At 38.0% G+C, this 20,515-nt stretch overlaps 1 protein-coding gene across 1 annotated transcript in view; it reads right to left on the bottom strand.

The window, feature by feature from the left end:
* kmt2bb (lysine (K)-specific methyltransferase 2Bb) overlaps positions 1 to 20,515 on the bottom strand; it is a 105,342-nt gene that overhangs the window by 31,067 nt on the left and 53,760 nt on the right. The window contains exons 16-26 of the mRNA XM_028823033.2: positions 17,256 to 17,440; positions 14,821 to 14,922; positions 14,521 to 14,631; positions 13,585 to 13,661; positions 9,443 to 9,642; positions 9,233 to 9,336; positions 7,741 to 7,878; positions 6,782 to 6,940; positions 5,929 to 6,046; positions 1,363 to 1,441; positions 46 to 206 (exon numbers count right to left, since the gene is read on the bottom strand). Of these exons, the coding sequence (XP_028678866.1) occupies positions 46 to 206; positions 1,363 to 1,441; positions 5,929 to 6,046; positions 6,782 to 6,940; positions 7,741 to 7,878; positions 9,233 to 9,336; positions 9,443 to 9,642; positions 13,585 to 13,661; positions 14,521 to 14,631; positions 14,821 to 14,922; positions 17,256 to 17,440 (1,434 nt within the window). The remainder of the gene's footprint in view (positions 1 to 45; positions 207 to 1,362; positions 1,442 to 5,928; positions 6,047 to 6,781; positions 6,941 to 7,740; positions 7,879 to 9,232; positions 9,337 to 9,442; positions 9,643 to 13,584; positions 13,662 to 14,520; positions 14,632 to 14,820; positions 14,923 to 17,255; positions 17,441 to 20,515) is intronic.

The following is a 20,515-nucleotide window of genomic DNA, read 5'->3' as shown; positions in this document are numbered from 1 at the left end:
CACAGCCTCAGATGAAACTAAATGCAAATATAGCAAAAAATGTACCTATATCTGGATGAGGGCTGTGGGCAATAGTAAGATTATCTCCTTGGTCTGGTGTTTCCACCTCAGTTTTCTCCATTGTTGGCGGTCGCACCTCCATTATTCGACATGTGTACTTACAGCGCTTCTTGGGGTCAAGTGTACTCCAGTACCAGCGAGAACACCTAAGAGATAAAGCAGAAATAAACAGACTGCTTTATGAAGTAGTTTAATCAAACTCTGCACTTTATATGTTAATGTTCTGCTGAATTGTATTACTTATATTTGCTACCTAACTTGTTCTAAACACTCAGCACTGTAAACATGCTCTTCCGTTGATGTGATTTATACTCAAATTTCCAAGTTTTTAAGAAAGTCTAATCAGCAGCAGTATTGAACGTTTTGTAGTTACTTCCTGTAGTAAGACAGCACCTCTTAAATCAATAAGTGAGGAGTAGTTTTAAGGTTTATCAACATGTCTGTATTAACCAAAAAAGAAGAATGATTAGAGGGAGAATCCAATTAAAAGAAGAACCACTAGAAAAAAAATGAAACACTGAAATTAAGCAAACTATATATAAAATAATTTTATTAAAAACATGTATACAGCATTTTAAAGTAAATACTTTACATACAATCAAGCCTGCCTTTCTGAATGAACAGAAACCAATGAATAAGATGCTTTTGCACAAAGAATTCCAACTGTAAAACTAGTTCGGAAATAATGTGCATAAAATATTTCTTTTGCTGTGAAGTTAGTTAGACCAATTACAGTTTAGAAAATACCTCAAGAATGGATTTTTTTGTAGGTCTGAAATACACATGGCATGTTATCTTCAATGTCAAAAATGGGGCATTTTTAAACAGAGACCAAATTTGATATATTTGGACAAAGCTGAAAATACAGGAAAGTTTTAGTCTTTATTCATGCACATAAGCCAAAGTGTTGTGCCAGGCGGTATAGTTTCGTTGGTTGGTAAAACAAATGCAACCACAGAGAGGTTTTTTTTCTGGTTTCAGGCCACAAGTCTTCTGCTTAAAATAAATAAATAACATTCTAATGCTCAGTGACCATAGTTGCACACACAGATACAGTTCTATAACATTCAAGTTTTGTTCTTGTCATTGCAAAATTAATATATAGCTAGTCTGAATCTTTGTAGAAAAAAAAATCATGTCACTATATTACGAATTATATATTAGATAACAGCATATTTCTCTTGTAATTTGAATTAGTCAAGTTAACCAATATTAAGGAAAAACAATTCACACATAGATGAGGCCTTTGTTGATTTAAATCCTCAGATCTTTAACTGCTAGATATTAAAAAGAATTACATACTCATATCCAACAGGAAGCAGCTTTCCTTGAAACATTGAGAGCTCTGTCAATACACCCAATTTTTCAACTTGTAAAGAACCTACAAATAAAAAATAAAATACAACAATGCTTTACAGGTTATACTATTTTTATGTGCTGTACTTAATCAAATTTCAGGCTCTGCAAAAATGCATAGCTAAGGTAAACATTTGGGTAGCTGGTGAAATACAATAAATATAAAAACTCCAATTGACTCATTAGTGTTATAGGAAGAACTATATTGAAACAGTCCTGAATTCACTGAAAGCAGAAATAACACGTGGAATGAGGTTCCATTTTGGATACTTGAAGCACACCCCATGATATCCATCCATTTTCCAACCCGCTGAATCTGACACAGGGTCACGGGGGTCTGCTGGAGCCAATCCCAGCCAACACAGGGCACAAGGCAGGAACCAATCCCAGGCAGGGTGCCAACCCACCGCAGACCCCATGATATGCAACAACTTTTCTTTTAACACATTTTGAAGCACAGATGTCAGAGACCACCCAAATTAAGGCTCAATGATTTAAAACTACAAAGTCTTAGAAAGATATCAGCTTGAGGAACAGCGTGCATCAATTTGGGATGATCTTGTGTGATGCACACAACCAGCAGTCTGCGTTACTCAGCAATTTTTCCTTTAATTCACACAATTCAAAATCCATGCATTATATTTCTGCAGATTACTGTACACAAATGGGTGCCTCAGGGACCTTTAAGGCATCTATTTTTGGCACAACAGCATGGTCTTGTAAAATATGATATTATTTGACATGACTTCAAAAGACAATTGTGACCAAAACATCATCAATTATGATTTTTTTTTTTTTTGCTGAAATACTGTAGATTTGTAACTGAAGACTTAAATTTACTTATACATATATATTATATTCTGTTTATACATTAAACAGAAGGATTTTTTGGCAGCCACCAAAAGACTAAGAGCTGGGCAAAGCTGAGCATACTAGTGATATTTTTTTGTCAATTGATCATATAAAGAATCTGATTACAACAGTAGCAGTACAGCTACATTATTCTAGAACAGAAAGGAATTTCACACTATTAGGCATGCTGCATTTACCTACAATACGCATGATAAATTACCAGCACACATGTTTTATTTATTCAACTTCAGGTCCAAAGTAGTATTCATATAACAACTAAAATGTAATAGAAACATAGTGAAAGCAAATAGAATAAACTTATAGTAAATACCATGGGAATGAATGGCATGCAGTCTATAGTTATGAGTAGTTACTGCAGTTACAGTCACACCAGTTCAATGATTAATTCTATGTCATTATTATGCAGACATAAGCAATAACAAAGTTTGATCATTTATGTGGGGCACATTGAAAACAACCAGATTAAAGGCTGTTTTACATGAATTTGCAAATAATGGATTAATATTTAGTTTACAAGTGTAAAGGTGGACTTAAACATGGGACATACAATGGGGCAAAAAAGTATTTAGTCAGCCACCAATTGCGCAAGTTCTCCCACTTAAAAGGATGAGAGGCGCCTGTAATTTTCATCATAGGTATACCTCAACTATGAGAGACAAAATGAGAAAAAAAAAAACAGAAAATCACATTGATTTTTAAAGAATTTATTTGCAAATTATGGTGGAAAATAAGTATTTGGTCACCAAACAAGCAAGATTTCTGGCTCTCACAGACCTGTAACTTCTTCTGTAAGAGGCTCCTCTGTCCTCCACTCGTTACCTGTATTAATGGCACCTGTTTGAACTCGTTATCAATATAAAAGACACCTGTCCACAACCTCAAACAGTCACACTCCAAACTCCACTATGGCCAAGACCAAAGAGCTGTCAAAGGACACCAGAAACAAAATTGTAGACCTGCACCAGGCTGGGAAGACTGAATCTGCAATAGGTAAGCAGCTTGGTGTGAAGAAATCAACTGTGGGAGCAATTATTAGAAAATGGAAGACATATAAGACCACTGATAATCTCCCTCGATCTGGGGCTCCATGCAAGATCTCACCTCGTGGGTTCAAAATGATCACAAGAACGGTGAGCAAAAATCCTAGAACCACACGGGGGACCTAGTGAATGACCTGCAGAGAGCTGGCACCAAAGTAACAAAGGCTACCATCAGTAACACACTACGCCGCCAGGGACTCAAATCCTGCAGTGCCAGACGTGTCCCCCTGCTTAAGCCAGTACATGTGCAGGCCCGTCTGAAGTTTGCGACAGAGCATTTGGATGATCCAGAAGCGGAATAAAACCAAAATAGAACTTTTTCGTAAAAACTCTACTCGTCGTGTTTGGAGGAGAAAGAATGCTGAGTTGCATCCAAAGAACACCATACCTACTGTAAAGCATGGGGGTGGAAGCATCATGCTTTGGGGCTGTTTTTCTGCAAAGGGACCAGGACGACTGATCCGTGTAAAGGAAAGAATGAATGGGGCCATGTATCGTCAGATTTTGAGTGAAAACCTCCTTCCATCAGCAAGGGCATTGAAGATGAAATGTGGCTGGGTCTTTCAGCATGACAATGATCCCAAACACACCGCCCGGGTAACGAAGGAGTGGCTTCGTAAGAAGCATTTCAAGGTCCTGGAGTGGCCTAGCCAGTCTCCAGATCTCAACCCCATAGAAAATCTTTGGAGGGAGTTGAAAGTCAGTGTTGCCCAGCAACAGCCCCAAAACATCACTGCTCTAGAGGAGATCTGCATGGAGGAATGGGCCAAAATACCAGCAACAGTATGTGAAAACCTTGTGAAGACTTACAGAAAATGTTTGACCTCTGTCATTGCCAACAAAGGGTATATAACAAAGTATTGAGATGAACTTTTGTTATTGACCAAATACTTTTTTTCCCCACCATAATTTGCAAATAAATTCTTCAAAAATCAGACAATGTGATTTTCTGGATTTTTTTTTTCTCATTAAGTCTCTCATAGTTGAGGTATACCTATGATGAAAATTACAGGCCTCTCTCATCTTTTTAAGTGGGAGAACTTGCACAATTGGTGGCTGACTAAATACTTTTTTGCCCCACTGTATGTGAAAAAAGAGACTGGTTTTAGAGAATTAAAGCATCAATAGCTTGCACATTTGTTTCTGTAGTCAGTGCTACTAATCAGCTAATGACCAAGTGATTTTCTGATAAAACAGATTTGAAAAGTGTGTTGTTGTAAAGGCAGCTTCAAACAATTTAAATAATATCTTGAATAATCCTGGCATTCACTTATTCACGTGAAATTGACATCATAATGTTCTTCAGAACAGAAAATCCCAGTGAATAAATGTAGTACACACCATTTAAATTTATAGGGTATTCTATGATGATCATATGATATTATATTCTCACACTCTATGCAAACCCCATCCTTTGCCACAAAAAAGGCCAGACCCTAAAGCTAAGCAAATTGTGCCATTTGATTATACTTTGATTACACTTCACCAGGATGGGATTGTAAACTGGACAATATGTGCTTCAATGGTGGCATTTACAGGCCAGACCACCCACTTTTGTGCAGGCCCACCCAAAAATTAATTCTTGCTATGTTCCTGCTATACAGTCATATTATATTATACAGGATGCAAACTAATGTATTACTAACAAACTAGTAATTGACTGAAATGCTTGCTTAGGTTATTTTTTTCCCTTTGAATCAATAATTGCTTAAATGGTTTGTATAAATTACAGTAATCCCTCGCTATATTTCGCTTCGCCTTTCGCGGCTTCACTCCATCGCGGATTTTATATGTAAGCATATTTACATAAATATCGCGGATTTTTCGCTGCTTCGCGGGTTTTTGAGGACAATGGGTCTTTTAATTTCTGGTACATGCTTCCTCAGTTGGTTTGCCCAGTTGATTTCATACAAGGGACGCTATTGGCAGATGGCTGAGAAGCTACCCAGCTTACTTTTCTTTCTCTCTCTCTTGCGCTGACTATCTGTGATCCTGACGTAGGGGGTGTGAGCAGGGGGGCTGTTCGTACACCTAGACGATACGGACGCTCGTCTAAAAATGCTGAAAGATTATCTTCACGTTGCTACCTTCTGTGTGCAGCTTTTAAGTATGCTGCACGGTGCTTCGCATACTTAAAAGCTCAAAGGGCACATATTGATTTTTTTATCTCTCTCTCTCTCTCTCTGCTCCTGACGGAGGGGGTGTGAGCTGCCGCCTTCAACAGCTTTGTGCCGCGGTGCTTCGCATACTTACAAGCCAAACAGCCCTATTGGTTTGTTTGCTCCTTTGAAGAGGAAGATATGTTTGCATTCTTTTAATTGTGAGACTGAACTGTCATCTCTGTCTTGTCATGGAGCACAGTTTAAACTTTTGAAAAAGAGACAAATGTTTGTTGCAGTGTTTGAATAACGTTCCTGTCTCTCTACAACCTCCTGTGTTTCTGCGCAAATCTGTGACCCAAGCATGACAATATAAAAATAACCATTTAAACATATGGTTTCTACTTCGTGGATTTTCTTATTTCGCGGGTGGCTCTGGAACGCAACCCCCGCGATGGAGGAGGGATTACTGTATAGTTGTTGGCTAGATAATTTCTTACCAATTTTTAAATTGATTGCCTCCGGTTCCAACCCCGTCAGGAACTTTCTTTTCAAGCTGATGCCATCAAAATCGATGCAAATTCTCCGTAGGACCTCAAAACTCATACCAGATACTGTCTAAAGAGCACAGAGTTTTAACTATTAATTTTATGTAACACTGTTAGGACTGAAAATTTAAACCCAATACTGTGAAAGTATATATCATACTTAAACAACATTTTATTTAAGAATGAAGAGTTTGATGAAAAACTACATGTCATCAGGTAAATTTATTTTACAGTGTTAATGCTTATTAAAGGAGGATTATTTAAAGTTTGCACATCTCACATAATTATGCAAAAAAGTAAGAGTTAAACAGTTGCAAAACATTCTAATAAAAAATTAGACAAATTAGTTAATTTGTAATTTTCTCACACTATAAACGTATTTGCAATTTTTAAAAACATGTTGTACAACGCTTCCATAGATGTACTATCATAAAGCAACCATATTAAAACCATATTAAAAAGCCCATAAAAATGAACATGAACTTACACAAACTTTATTTTTTGTGAACAAATGTTTATCATCATTTAAATATCAAATACAAAAATAGATCAAGCAACATTAACTTGAGGAAATAAAAATTTCCAAAATATGAACACAATTAGTAATTTAAAAAATTTACTATAAAGGTTAAAGGTAGTAATAACTATGGTGCTGAAAAACCTATTATAATAAATGATTATATAGTTTTTTTTCTATTATACATCTCATTAAGTGAAAAAGCAAATAATTTAAGGAACCAAGTCAGTATTGAGAAAAAAAAATTGTAAACATTTATTTAACAGACTCTAGGTTGACTAAACATACCTTTCCACTTATCAGCTCACGATGCCTCTGGCAATACACCTTCTTATCTTCTTGGAAAACACAGTTTTGTGAACGTGCACACATGAAGTGATAATTACTTTGACAGGATGAAAGACAGCATCCCACTGTGGCACCTGGTTGGTAACATCTTTCACATCGCTGACAGGTGAACAAAAAACACAGATGTGGATAAAAGTGTGGTATTAGTTTTCTCTTTTGTTTACATAAGTTTAAAACACTTTTAACTTCAAATAACAGTACACATTTTGGCCATTAAATGAAGCAGACAATTCTAGACAAGACAAAATGCAAAGCAAATAAAACTTACTATTTTAAACTTAACTATACAACATATCCATTTAGTATAAATTAGGTTTTAAACAAACTTATATAAATACTGAGTGCAAGGGAATACACAAGTGTGCAGTTAGAATTAGAAAAAAGTGAAGGGTGTGAAGGGAGCTACACCAATGTCAATAAGTAAATAATACTTTATCTTTTAAATACAAGCAATTTCTTACAGAGGCTAGATATTTTTTTTAACACTTATAAAAAATGTTTCACTTTTGAATACAATTTTATGAGGAAAATTAGTAAGTACCTTGACTGTGAAGAAATAACTTTGGCTTGAAAAATACTGAACAAGTACCTTTTTTTGCTGTTGTAGTATATGTGGTTTCAAGATCATTTTAATATAATTTAAATCTTGTGAGCACCATTAATATATACAGAAAATCTATTACAAAGTTGTTTAAATACATTTGACAAAGGTTACCATCTGTTTAACCTGTTATTACTATAATATTATTCTTGAAACTGGGCATCATGTATTCATTAGTGGGCTAATGACTAAGTTGTTGTAAATAACTACTTAAAGACCATGTCAAACGACTGTAACCCCAAATTGAGACAGACAATTTTCTTGAATACACATTTTTTGTGAAATATATGCCACTAACCATTAAGCGGCCTCTGGCTACAGCCATATGTACATTCATCAGGGAACCATTTTCCTCTTCAAATACTTCTGCAGACCAGAATGCACAGTTCACATGTGCCCACTCATTCTGGCCAAGATAAAGTAGTCTGCCTGCATCCTAACAGAAAGACACAGAATACAATTCAATATAGTACAACTAACATTCTAAAATCTTACCCAAACAAAACAATTATTTTTACCAACAAAATGCAATTCAAGAGAATTAAAAATGCCACACTTAGCCAATTTAAAAAAATTCTGGCAGTGATAAATGCAAAAATATATGGAAATACACACATACCATTTAAGCTGTAGATAGTTAAGATATTAGTGTAAATCAAAAAGTAAAGGCAAAATAAAAATTATGTAGTAACCGCAACAGGTAGAAGCTGACACAGTACAATGTTTGTGATGGTTTATGGGTAATTCAAACATGCACAACACAGCGCGCTGCCATTAGTCTACTTGAAGCCAAAGTCAAATGAAAATGGGACGATCCACTGCAGGATTGTGCTGTGCACCACTGTTGAACAACGGAGCTGTAATGAAACTGCTTTGGGCAGAGGGAATGAAACCTGCTGAAATTCACTAAATGTTGGCATGTTCAGGTAAGTAACCTGTTTTGAGTATCCATCTTGCGCCAACTTCGTGGTATTAAAAGTAATCATGCACTATGACATGTATAGATCTAAAGCCGATATCCAAATGTACCGTAACAGCAGAAAATGTGATCCATCAGTTTTCTATGATGAAGGCATTTGCCATGTCAATGTAGGCTTGTGTGCACAATGTTGATGGTTAACCATTTGAGCTTTGTCAGTTACATTTGTTCTTCCCACTTTAAAACTTTATACTCAGCATAACTCAATGGATAGTTTCTGAACGTTTTCACTGTCATACTGAGTTAACATCCTTAGGTGAATTTCAGCAGGCTTCACTGTCTCGTGCAAATCCTGCAGCACAGCGTCCATGTTCATTTGACCTTGGCTTCAACTAGACTAATGGCAGAAGTCTGTGCAAGTTCAAACTACCTATAAGCCATTGCAAACATGCTGTGTCAACTTCTATCCGTTGAAGTTACCACATCATTTTCAAATTGCCCTTACTTTTACATTTACTCTCGTACAATTCTGTAGAAATGAAAATAGAGTGAGTAATGCAAATCTGAAGTAAAGAACTATGCCTAACTATAATGTCTTTTCTCCTTCATCTAGCAACTCAACCACAATATTTGTCATTGACAGATAATCTGATAAACTGATATCTAAAAGTAATACAGAAAATCTTTAAATTAATCATGCAACCTACCGACATGAAGGAATACTTTATTCACATGTATACAACACAGAAAGTCAGACACTAATACATACAATTTCCAGAATTCAAACAGTGGATGGTTTACACTAACTATAATGTAATCCTATCCTTTTAAACCCTGTATTGACCCACCAGAAGAAAAAAAAAACCCTTACATTGGGTTTGTCGTCTCCAAATTTTAAGCAAAGTGCACATTGTCGCTGATTATCTCTATTTTCAACTGCATCATGATCAATGCTGTAAGAAAGGTCTGGTCCATCTAAAAAAAGATATTGAGGTTACCATCCTTCTGAACATTACCTAAAAATATGCAAGTGTGTCACAGCACATTACTTTGGGTGGGTGAGTATTGGTTAACCACATACCTTCCAATCTTGCCTGCAATGACATCTCCTTTGATTTAGAGTTCCTAGTATCTAAGACCTTTTCACCATACAAAGACTTTCTCTCTAGGTCATCGTGACTTCCTGAGAAAGTTCTACTCAATCCATAATCTTCACGCTCTCTCCACTGGGCATATACATGTTCAGCAGATGGAGGCAAAACGGCATTTGGAAGGATTCCACTTGGAACAAGAGAGAACAATTACAGAATTTACCAGTGGAATCCAACAGATGACCACTGAGAAACAATGGCCCAGAAAAGATCTTCAGATTAGCCAGTACTTCTTTTTCCGAGTTACCTTATTAGCTTATTTTTCTTTAAATGATTTATTCTCAAATGCTATGTGGAAAACAGGAGTGATGCTTTCAGAAATGGCAAAAAATGTTATTTTTTGATCCACTGAAATTTTTTTTTGGTAAGATTAGATGTCAACAAAGAGCAAATCAAATTTAGCAAATGCATAAAAGGCTCTTCTACTCTGCTTGATTTGTTTTATTTAATAACTAGGGGGCTCCGCCCCCTGCTCGCTTCGCTCACCAACCCCTGGCGTTGGGACATGACAAAGAGTGAGATGTATGAATTAGATATAGAATAGTGTGCAGCTTTGGATGATGCGCATAGAAATAACAAATAGAGTGTTTGGCATATATTAATGTTTTATTGGAATATTTCTTTGTATACAACATTAGTAGTAAAGATGGTGTCTTGTCCTTGAATGAGTCTTCCTTGGCATGGATCATTTATAATTTTAACTCTAACGTCAGATGAACGTCGAACACGTGAGAAGGCAACATAAAGTTGTCCATGTCCAGGAAGGTTCATGCGTTGATAGATTGCCTCATCTGGATCTAGGATGTAGATTTGTGCATATTTGCGTTGTTGATTTGTTTCAGGGTGCACTGTTCCAATGCGATGCAATATTTGTCCACATATGCGAAAGCAGTATGGGCCATTGCCTTTTGGTGGCCTGATATGTACTCCGGAAGATGCAAAAGCAAATGAACTATTGTAGGATCTAATGCAGTTCATAAAGTTTTTACTTTTAGGCACATCGTTAGTTAGAAGCTTCTTTAGATATTCAGGATATGAATGTAAAGGAGGCAGTCTAATCTGACCTTTTTGACAAAAACGTGTAAATTCATTATTTGTATTGCCAGTTGTTTCTTCTGTGAAGTTAAGTGAATGACAATGATTGCAAATGACATTCATCAATCCCAATGAATTTTCCTCAATAGTGGATTCCTTATTGAAGGCGTTTTCAGCCATTTGGCGTAAGCGTTTAACAGGTGTGTGGCGTTGATGTCCGCGACGGGCATGTTTTGCTTTTTGCGTTTGATTGCCTTTTTGTTGCATGTCCATTATTTGTGACGTGCTATTTTTTTCTTTTTTTTTTATTCGCCTCCGCTTTGCGCAAAGTCCGTTTCAGTCTACGCTGTGCATTGTTTGTATCGAGCCTTGTCCGTTTTTGTATGTCAGTCATTTGAGCTTTGTGCTTTTCGCGTCTTGCTTTTTTTTTTTCTGTCAGTTCATTTGCGCGTTGTACACGTCTCCGTTCATTTATTCTGTCTCTTCGCTCCCTTTTTTGTATGTCTGATACGCGAGCTCTTTCGGTTTGAAATCGTGCTTCTTTCGATGCAGCACTTTGACACGCGCACTGAATGCGTCTACGTTCATTGTGTCTGTCCATTTGGGCACGTCTCTGTAACGGTGTCACTTGTGCTTTGCGTTTTTTGATCCGAGACATTTTTTCTCCCGGTGTTTCAGAAGCGCGTTTTATGCGCCGCCGTCTATTTTCTTGTTTCTTTCGTGTTCGTGTGTTTGTTCCCGTTATCCTTTCCGAATCGTTTTGTACCCGTGACCGTGTATTCATGATTTGTTTCTTTCTCAGCATGCGAAATATGGATAAGTAATAAGGAGGATCGCACTCACTGTTAATATGTATCCTTTTCTGCAGTTGAACGGTTAATAGTGCTTTATTGAAAGGACATCCACCTATGCTGACACCTATGCTGCCTAGTGTGAAGGTGTCGACGTTCACTTTAGAATATGTGGCTTTGGGTGTCACTTGTTATGGATGTGTGGGGGGGATTGTTGTTGCGCGAGTGTCTTCTTTCTTTTTGTGTTCCTGTGTCTTGTTTGAATCCCCCTCTTTGTGTGTGTTCCGTCCCTTGCTTGTAGGGTTAGGGTCTGTGGGGTGGTTTTGTGTTCTTTTTTTTTGTCTTCCATGGGCTTGTTGAATCCCCCTCTTGGTGTGTGTCCCGTCCCGTGCCTGTAGGGTGGGGGGTGGGGGTGGGGGGGGGGGGGGTTGTGGTCGTGCCTTGCTGTTGTGCGCTCGTCTGTTCTTTTTTTTGGTGTGTTTAGTTTCGTGTGGAATGTTTCTCGTGCTTTGCCCGCGTTTGACTACTTTTTTATGTGCCTTTTCCTTTTTTCGGTGCTTGTCGCGCCTCATCTCTGTGACTCCTTTTTGTATGTGCTCACTCCTTTTTTCTGTGGTCTTGTTCGCCTCTCGCGGCCCCTCATCCGCCTTTGTCGCCCTCTTTTGTCCGCCTTTCTCCGACTCTCGCGGACTCTTTTTGCGCCTGCGCCTCTCGCAGACCCTCATCTGCCTCTCTCGCCCTCTTTTGTCCGCCTTTCTCGGCTCCTCAGCCGACTCTCGCGGACTCTTTTTGCGCCTGCGCAGTACGTCTTTTTGCAGCTACGGCCCATGGCCGGATGTCCCTGCGTCCATCATCCGGTTTAGCATTCTCGGTTAGTAATATGGATTATTGTCAGTGCTACTTATTCTGATTTAATTGATGTGTTTCTGGATGAAAATGCATCGGGTCATCACTCAAACAACAATAATCAAATATAAAAGTAAAACACAGTGAAGGGCAACTGAATATTACACTTGCTATTTTTATCCATATTACTAACCGAGAATGGTAAACCGGATGGCATGGACGCAGGTACACGGCGATGGGACCATGAGACGTACTGCGCAGGCGCGTACAGCGCGTGTCTCATAAACCGCACGCGAAGTCGAATCCACACGCACGAAGGAGTCACGGCCCAAAAACGAAAGAGCTCAACTGACGTGAATGAGTAATGAAGCAACAACGCACCCATGGCTAACAACTACCGACACAGCCACACAAATAAGAGGACTCTGCGCTGCAGCCCAGATTCAAATGGAAGAGGCTACGAAGGCCCCACGGGTCCATAAAGTACGGAAGGCGCAGGCTTCACCGCCATATTGTGAGTGGCACTACTGCGGAGTGAAGGCACAGGCGTCACCGCCATATTGTGAGTGGCACTACTGCGGAGTGAAGTAAACGCGTGTCTGAAACTGCGGAAGCAAAGCAGGCACGGGTTCAAAATGAACGAGCTTGACTGACGGATATACAAACACGAGCCCGCCTGGATAAAATCAATGAATGCAGGCGCCTACAACGTGCGTCTGAAATGCCGCGGGCAAAGCGGGCACGGCTCCAAAACGAACGAGCTCGACTAATGTATTTCAGGATACCCAACGCCGGGGGTAGGCGAGCGAAGCGAGCAGGGGGCGGAGCCCCCTTGTGTTATTCATAAAACACAAGTTAAACATATATATTTAATGAACAAATTTTGTCAGTACTAAATTAGGTAAAATCCATGTTTCTAAGAATTTTATAATAGCTGATAGTTAATATTAACAAAGAGTAAAAAAAAAAAAAAACTAAGTACAGGTTTGTTTTTAAAAGTATAAGCACTTTTTGATTAAGATCGGTGAAAAGATGCCAACTGAAAAAAAAACGTTTTTTTTCTGACAATATTCCTCTACCACACACTAATACACAGTCTTGGTTTTCTGGCGTTTGTTAATAACACTTTTTTTTTTTTAAATCTACTCAAGATAACAAAATTTATCAAAAGGTGTAAATTATATATTTACCATTTGCATTAAAATGTTAATGTGATTCATTTTTTAAACATGCAAGAACTCCACAATAACAGCCCTCATTTTCCCAGCTTAATAAAGAAAGATAATAGTGACTATGACAAGCAAGAAGTCTATAGTTTGTATCTTGCTTAGATATACTAGGAATTTTCTAATATCTTTATATAGTCTCCAATTAGCAGGCTAATGTCTCAGAATACTCACTTGGGTACTTTTCTTGAAGATGGATCCCAAATTTTGGGATCTTGGGAATTAAACCAACTGAAAAACCTCTCCAAGAGCTAATAAAAAAAATAAAAAAACACAAACAAAAACACATTTAACACACACTTGAAATGAAAATATGTACAGTACCACTACAGCATTTGAAACTACACATTTGATTGATCCTCAAGTATATACATGAATAAAATTGTAAAGACTTAAACAAAATACGCAAAAAGTGCCATTTTTACATTCATGTATAACAAAAAAGTTGATTCCAAAAAAAATAGTGATTATTCAGGATTAAGAAAATAAATTGTAAAAAGGTAGCTTTGTTCATTAATTCTTCTGAAACCAAATATATTTAATATACTGTATATATGACAAAAACAGTTAATAAAGACCTGTGTCAGAATTTACTTTACCTGAATAGGGAGAATAGGGTAATTCTCACACTGAAATGAGATTTGAGACACATTTTGTCTCTAACATTTTCTTTTATGCAGTGAGGAAATAACCTTTTTCATTTTATGGAAATGACTTGTGAACAGCAAATCTAATCCCATATCTCTGTTAATTCAGGATACAGATTTTTATTTGTGCTATAAGTACAGAGTTGTACAGCATTCATACAATATAATTAAGCCTGGATTATGAAATCTGCAGTTAAGTGTGAACAAACCAACAAAGACTGATTTAACCTAAATCAATTCAATATAAAGAAAAACCCTGTTAAAATCTGATTTGTTTTTAAGCAAAAATAAAGCTGACGTTATGTTAAGATGTTAAAAATTAAGTTAATATACCACTGAATCAAAAAGCACTGAGCAAATGAAATATTTTTCTAGAGGCATTACATCTGCACTGATAAAAGCATAAAGTTATGGCTTGTGATCCTTTAGAAAACATGACCCTTGGATATAGTTCAAGTATCACCTTCAAATAGAATGATCTAGCTACAGAAGTCTGGCGCTGATCCATGGGGAGCTTTGCCTCCTCGTCCATTCTCCTCCTGATGATCTGCACAATGTCCTCATGAAAAGATTTCTTAAAAAAAAAAAATAATTGTAAATCAACTAAAACAAAAACCCAGGTACATTTGTAAAGCACACCTAAGGCTGGTATTTCTATTTACACTATTATTTAACATAATTAAAAAGGTAGATAATTTTTTTTCAAAACAAATTTTAAACTACTAAAAATCAACAAACAAAGAGAGAAAGAATTGGTTCTTACCAGTGAAGTATACTCCCCCCTGTCAAACTTCCTGCCTACAGCTTGGAGATCACAGACTGGGCTGTAGTCAACAACTGAATTACATTCTGCCATCAGTGAACACTGCAAAGAAATAAACATTTTAGACTGATGGCCCTTAATTTTACCAACTAAAACTCCCTCTGGGCATGCTTATATTTTGTAAATTATGTTGTGTTCAGCTGCCACTTTACATACCAAAATATGTGCATTCTTATTTGGATGAATACAAAGAAAACCAAATTACCGCCTACAAAGAAAAATGAAATCCTTACCTTTTTAACTGTTTTTCTGCAAACACTTAAAAACTAATCAGTCACCTTTCTTTTTTATTTTTGTGCATTTCAGCACAGAAATTTTTTTTTTTTTACCTATTTTAACTTGCCTAATTTGCATATTACAAAACTGGGACTGTGGGGGCTTCCCAGATCTTGCCATTTCTTAAAGCCAACTAGGGCTAAATCTAGCTACCTTATATGATGCAGAGTTTGTTTTTTCTAACTGTCGAAGACAAGCCACTTTTATCACAGCCACAGCGAGGGAAAGTTTCTAAAGACCCAAATGCCTCTTGGGGCTTTAAAAGACTTTACGATTAATGTGAGGATATAGTGAGTGATGTGCCAATCTATTTCAGATGGGCTACCATGAACAAGTTAAGTATACATAGTAAAGCACTATAAAATGTAAAGAGAAAACAGAGCAGTTGAAAAGAAAAATTTGAAGGATATGTACATGTGTTATTAAGCTATCTAAGATCCAGAGGTGTGGCTTAAGCAAGAACATGTTAATTGTTGTGTATAAAATAAAACCCTTTGACTCCTCCTAGAGGTTGAAGGATGTGTGACATAATATCCATTAAAAGTAGCAGAACTATACAAAGACCATTAAAAAGTGCATGAGAAATACTTCACTTAGACTGAGTGACAAAATGTAAGCTCGACACAAACAGCTGACTTGGTGTAATGCTATGTGCTCAGCAACTGTGTGTGTTATTTTTAGAACACAACATAAAAATACCACCAAATAATAAATGTGATTATATCAAAAAAGCTATACAACTAGACACAGTGGATTCAGAAAGTATTCAGACCCATTCAATTTCTGCAGTTTGCTGTGTTGTAGATTTAATTTTAAAAGAAGAAATTTCCCATTTTTGCCCATTCATCTACACTCAATAACTTATAATGACAAAGTGAAAACATGTTTCAGATAGATTAACATGTTTATTAAAAATCAAGTGGTGTAAGTAATCAGACCCTTTGCTAAGCTACTCCAATTTGTGGACAAGTGTATCCTGTTTGCTGTAATTATTCTTGAGACATGTCTAGAACTTGATTGGAGTCCACCTGTGCTAAACTCAATAGACTGGATACTGTTTAAAAGGGCACACACCTATGTATACAAGGTGTTATAATTCACACTGCATGTGCAAGGAACTCTCTGTACACCTGCACAGTCAAATTATGGTTAGGTACAGATCAGGGCAAAGGTATAAAACCATTTTTAAAGCTATGAGTGTTCCCAGGAGCATAGTGTCCCAATAATTGTGAAATGGAAGAAGTTTGGAACCACCAGCGTCCTAGAAATCGTCATCCAGCTATACCGAGAACCCAACTGTCACTCTAACAGAGCTTCAGAAGTCCTCTGCTGAGACGGGAGAACCTGTTGGAAAGACGACTATCTCAGCAGTGGTATATCAAACAGGTGTTTATGGTAGAGTGGCTAGATGAAAGTGACAGTTTAAAGGACCTTGAAACCATAACGAAAAGATTCATTGGTCTGATGAGACAAAAGTTGAACTCTTTGGGCAGAAGTCTTATCATTGCTCATCTCCTGCCCAAAACCATCCCTATGGTGAAGAATGGTGGTGGCAGCATCATGCTATGGAGATGCTTATCAGTGGGATAAGGACAGGAAGACTGGTCAAAATTGAGGGAAGGAGGAACGCAGCCCACTACAGAGACATCTTTAAAGAAAACCTGCTCCAGAGTTTATGGAACCTCAGACTGGAGAGACGGTTCACCTTTCAGCATAACAATGACCCTGATGGAATACAACCAAGACATTACTGGAGTGGCTTCGGGACAAATTCCGGACTGTCTTTGAGTAACCCAGCCAAAGCCCATATTTAAACCCTATAGTAAAGTACTGAATTAAGGGTCTGAATACTGACATGAATGAGACATTTCAGTTATTGATTTTAAATAAATTTGCAGACCCTTCTGAAAACATGTCTTCACTTTCTCATTATGGGTTATAGAGTGTAGACTGATGGTCAGCAATGACTTTTTTTCCATTTAAAATTAAGTATACAAGACAATAAATTTTGCCAAAAGTGAAGGGGTGTGAATACATTCTGAATCCACTGTACGCACTTAACAACACAGTATCAGACCAAAGGTACTTGGCATCCTCACCTCTTTGCAACGTAACATATGAACGGATAGTCTTGATGTAAGAAGACCCAGTAAGACATTTTTAATACCCTGGTTCAACGTAGATGTCAGCATTTCCTTCCACTTTATAGGCTGGCCTTCACTGCAGGGGGTACATGTATATACAACACTCTCTGGGAGGTTTGACAAAATTTCATACAGTTCATCTACAAAAAACAAGAGATTTTTTTTGCAGTGAGATATTCATGCATATTTTTTACCTATTATTATTCAAAATAAGGAGCAAGGTAGACTAACCATATATATGCTACTTTTGAACTCCAACACAAATATTTTCATTCAAAATATTTATACAAATAGATGCTCAATTTTATGAACTTGGATGAACTGTATTACTGAAGCACTGAGAATAATGTGTATCTTTACTGTATTGACAATAATATGTCACTAAAACTAAATGTACTTGGTTAATTGGGAACAAAGTCACAAGAAAAATTTGGCTGTAGTTGGATGTTAAACTATGATATTTTCCACATACACCTATATATTATTTTCTGTTACTTATTCTGGAAAGGTGACAAGATTCACTACTAGGATACTAACGTGCTATCCGGCTTTGTGTACTCAAATTGTAAATCAAAGAAAGATAGTTATCATCTGGATTACATGTTATTGTTGGAGGTCTCACAGCATAAATTTTATACTTTCTCCGGCAAAAACCTTTAAACCAAATGTGTTTATAGCTTAAATACATAAATAAATAAAATAAAAACTTTACTAACATGCCCCTGTACCTTAATATGCTTCCGTATGTCACTTGGACAGTGGGCTATGGCTCGCCTTTTCAAAGCAACTTTGATGTCTGACCACTGTTTTTTTTTTTTCGGGCACTGTGCGACTTTCTGAACTTTAACTTTTGAGTGTCTCTGTCGCTATTATCACTCAATCAACTTCCTTTTGTTGTTTATACCACTGCTTAAGCCAACAAATTGTACATTTTTCCTTGCCTCCATTTTGCATTGGCTGAAATTCCTTTTTTCATGAGCTTTTGCCATTGTCTTTAACCAAACACTGAACAGAAGGTGATATTTATATTGATTTGCATATTAAAATATGCAAAATTCTGGAAAGAATCAGGGTGGGATGGCAGGCATGTGCACATACATAACATTTCACGATGACCAGGATTTATGGAGCGGAAGTGTGTGGAAGTTGGCTTACGCACAGTTTTGTGGATCTGAATTTTTTTTGTGCGTAAGCACATTTCCACTTTAGTCTGTTGGCCATGTTTTAGTGTGAATTTTATGCATGGCATCAAACATGAGACCCAAGTTATGAATCACTTGTGTTGACAACAGTCATAAAACCATACAGCAATAGAAACAAATGATGTCCTAAAGCATTCTGTTCTACAGCACAGTGAGAAAAGACGACTGCTATGTTTACTTCTCTGTCCTACCAAAATGTTGTGGAGAGGGAGACTGCTATTATCAAGGATGGCATGTACTTTCCTCCCCATTCACCTTTCCACCACAATCCTACCAAGCACAGAGCCATCCTTCTTCACCAATTTGTCCAGCCTCTTTGTGTTCTTATCTGTCATACTGCCTCCCCAACGCACAGCAGCAAAAAAGGACACTGGCAACAACCATCTGATAGAACACAGACATCATTTTGCTACATACACTGAATGATCCGAGTCTTCCAAGAAAAAACAGCATGTTCTGCACCTTCCTGTAGAGGACATCTGTGTTCACAGACCTGGTCCAGTTTGTCATCAAGGGGGATAAGTCTGCACCACATCAAACTCCTCCCCTCGGATGGTAACAGGCTGAAGGGGGAGCTAAGATCTGCGGACATCAACAATCATCTCCTTGGTTTATGTTGTTTTCCGAGCCAGGCAGTTCTTACTGCTCCAGCCACTGAAAGCTCCAATCAGACCCCTATATTCCCCTTCCTGCCCATTCCTTATACACGCCACAACAGTTGTATTATCAGTGTACTTCTGAATGTGGCAAAAGTCCAACTTATATTTAAAGTCTGCTGTGTATAATGTGAACAGGAAAAGGGCCAGAACAAAACCTTGTGGGACCCAACGTTGCTCACTACCGTTCTAGAGACACAGTTCCCCAGTTTGACAAAACTGCAGTAGTCCAGTAAGGTAATTATGAATCCACAAGGTGAAGGTGGAATCCATGCTCATCCACTCCAGTTTATCATTAAGAAAGGAGGAGTTGATGGTGCCGAATGCACTTGAAAAATCAAAAAACATAACCCTCATATAACCACCTGGTTCATCCAAAAAGGAGTGAGTCTGGTGTAGCATGTAGGGGACTGCATCCTCAACACCAAAGTGTTCCTGGTATGCAAACTGAAGATGATCCAGTGCATGCTGGGCTTGTGGTCTGAGGTGACATAGAACCAACCTCTCCAGTGTCTTCGTGATGTATAATGCGAGGGCCATCGGTCTACAGTCATTAATGTCAGTCGGTCGCCAAACTTTGGGAACCGGCACAAGACATGATATTTTGCACAGACCTGGGACCTTCCCACCTTGAATACTCAGAATTAAAAATATCTGCAGAGGCTCAGCAAGTTGATCTGCACACTCCTTCAGCAGTCTGGGACACACACCTTCCAGACCAGCTACATTTCCAGGGCGTAGGCTCTACAGCTGCATCCTCACCTCAACTGCTGTGAAGAGCAGGGGAGTAGGATCCAATGTAGTAGACGTTGCAGTAACGGTGTTAGGGGTGCAGCAACGTTGAGGAGCAAAATCTGCCTCTACAGTGGTGGGAAAGGGAAAAGGTGACCCATTCTGTGACACCAAGCCGGAGCTGGACAACATGTCAAACCTGTTTAAGAGGTAACTAACAGCAAAAGTAAGCAGAAACAGAAACTGAAAGAACTGGGATGACTGTCATCATTAGTAAGCCTTTTGACCTAAGACTATTTCTGAAGGTGTTTGGTAGTGGCCAGTGTACCAGTTGTGAAAAATAATTTCCCCTCTGTGTATCCTTGAGTCTGCTTCCTTCCAATTGTATTGTCTGTTGTGTGCAAACCTGATTTTACAGTACATCTGAATAGTTTTTGTATATAAATGTTCAATATTGAATTAACAGTTTCAAGTATCTCCACTTGGGCGGCACGGTGGCGCAGTGGGCAGCGCTGCTGCCTCGCAGTTGGGAGATCTGGGGACCCGGGTTCGCTTCCCGGGTCCTCCCTGCGTGGAGTTTGCATGTTCTCCCCGTGTCTGCGTGGGTTTCCTCCGGGCGCTCCGG

The sequence above is a fragment of the Erpetoichthys calabaricus genome, chromosome 17, assembly GCF_900747795.2.
Source record: "Erpetoichthys calabaricus chromosome 17, fErpCal1.3, whole genome shotgun sequence".
In the NCBI taxonomy this organism is placed as follows: Eukaryota; Metazoa; Chordata; class Cladistia; order Polypteriformes; family Polypteridae; genus Erpetoichthys; species Erpetoichthys calabaricus.
Note: the sequence above shows the minus strand (reverse complement) of the source record. Positions and strands in the feature narration are given on the sequence as shown.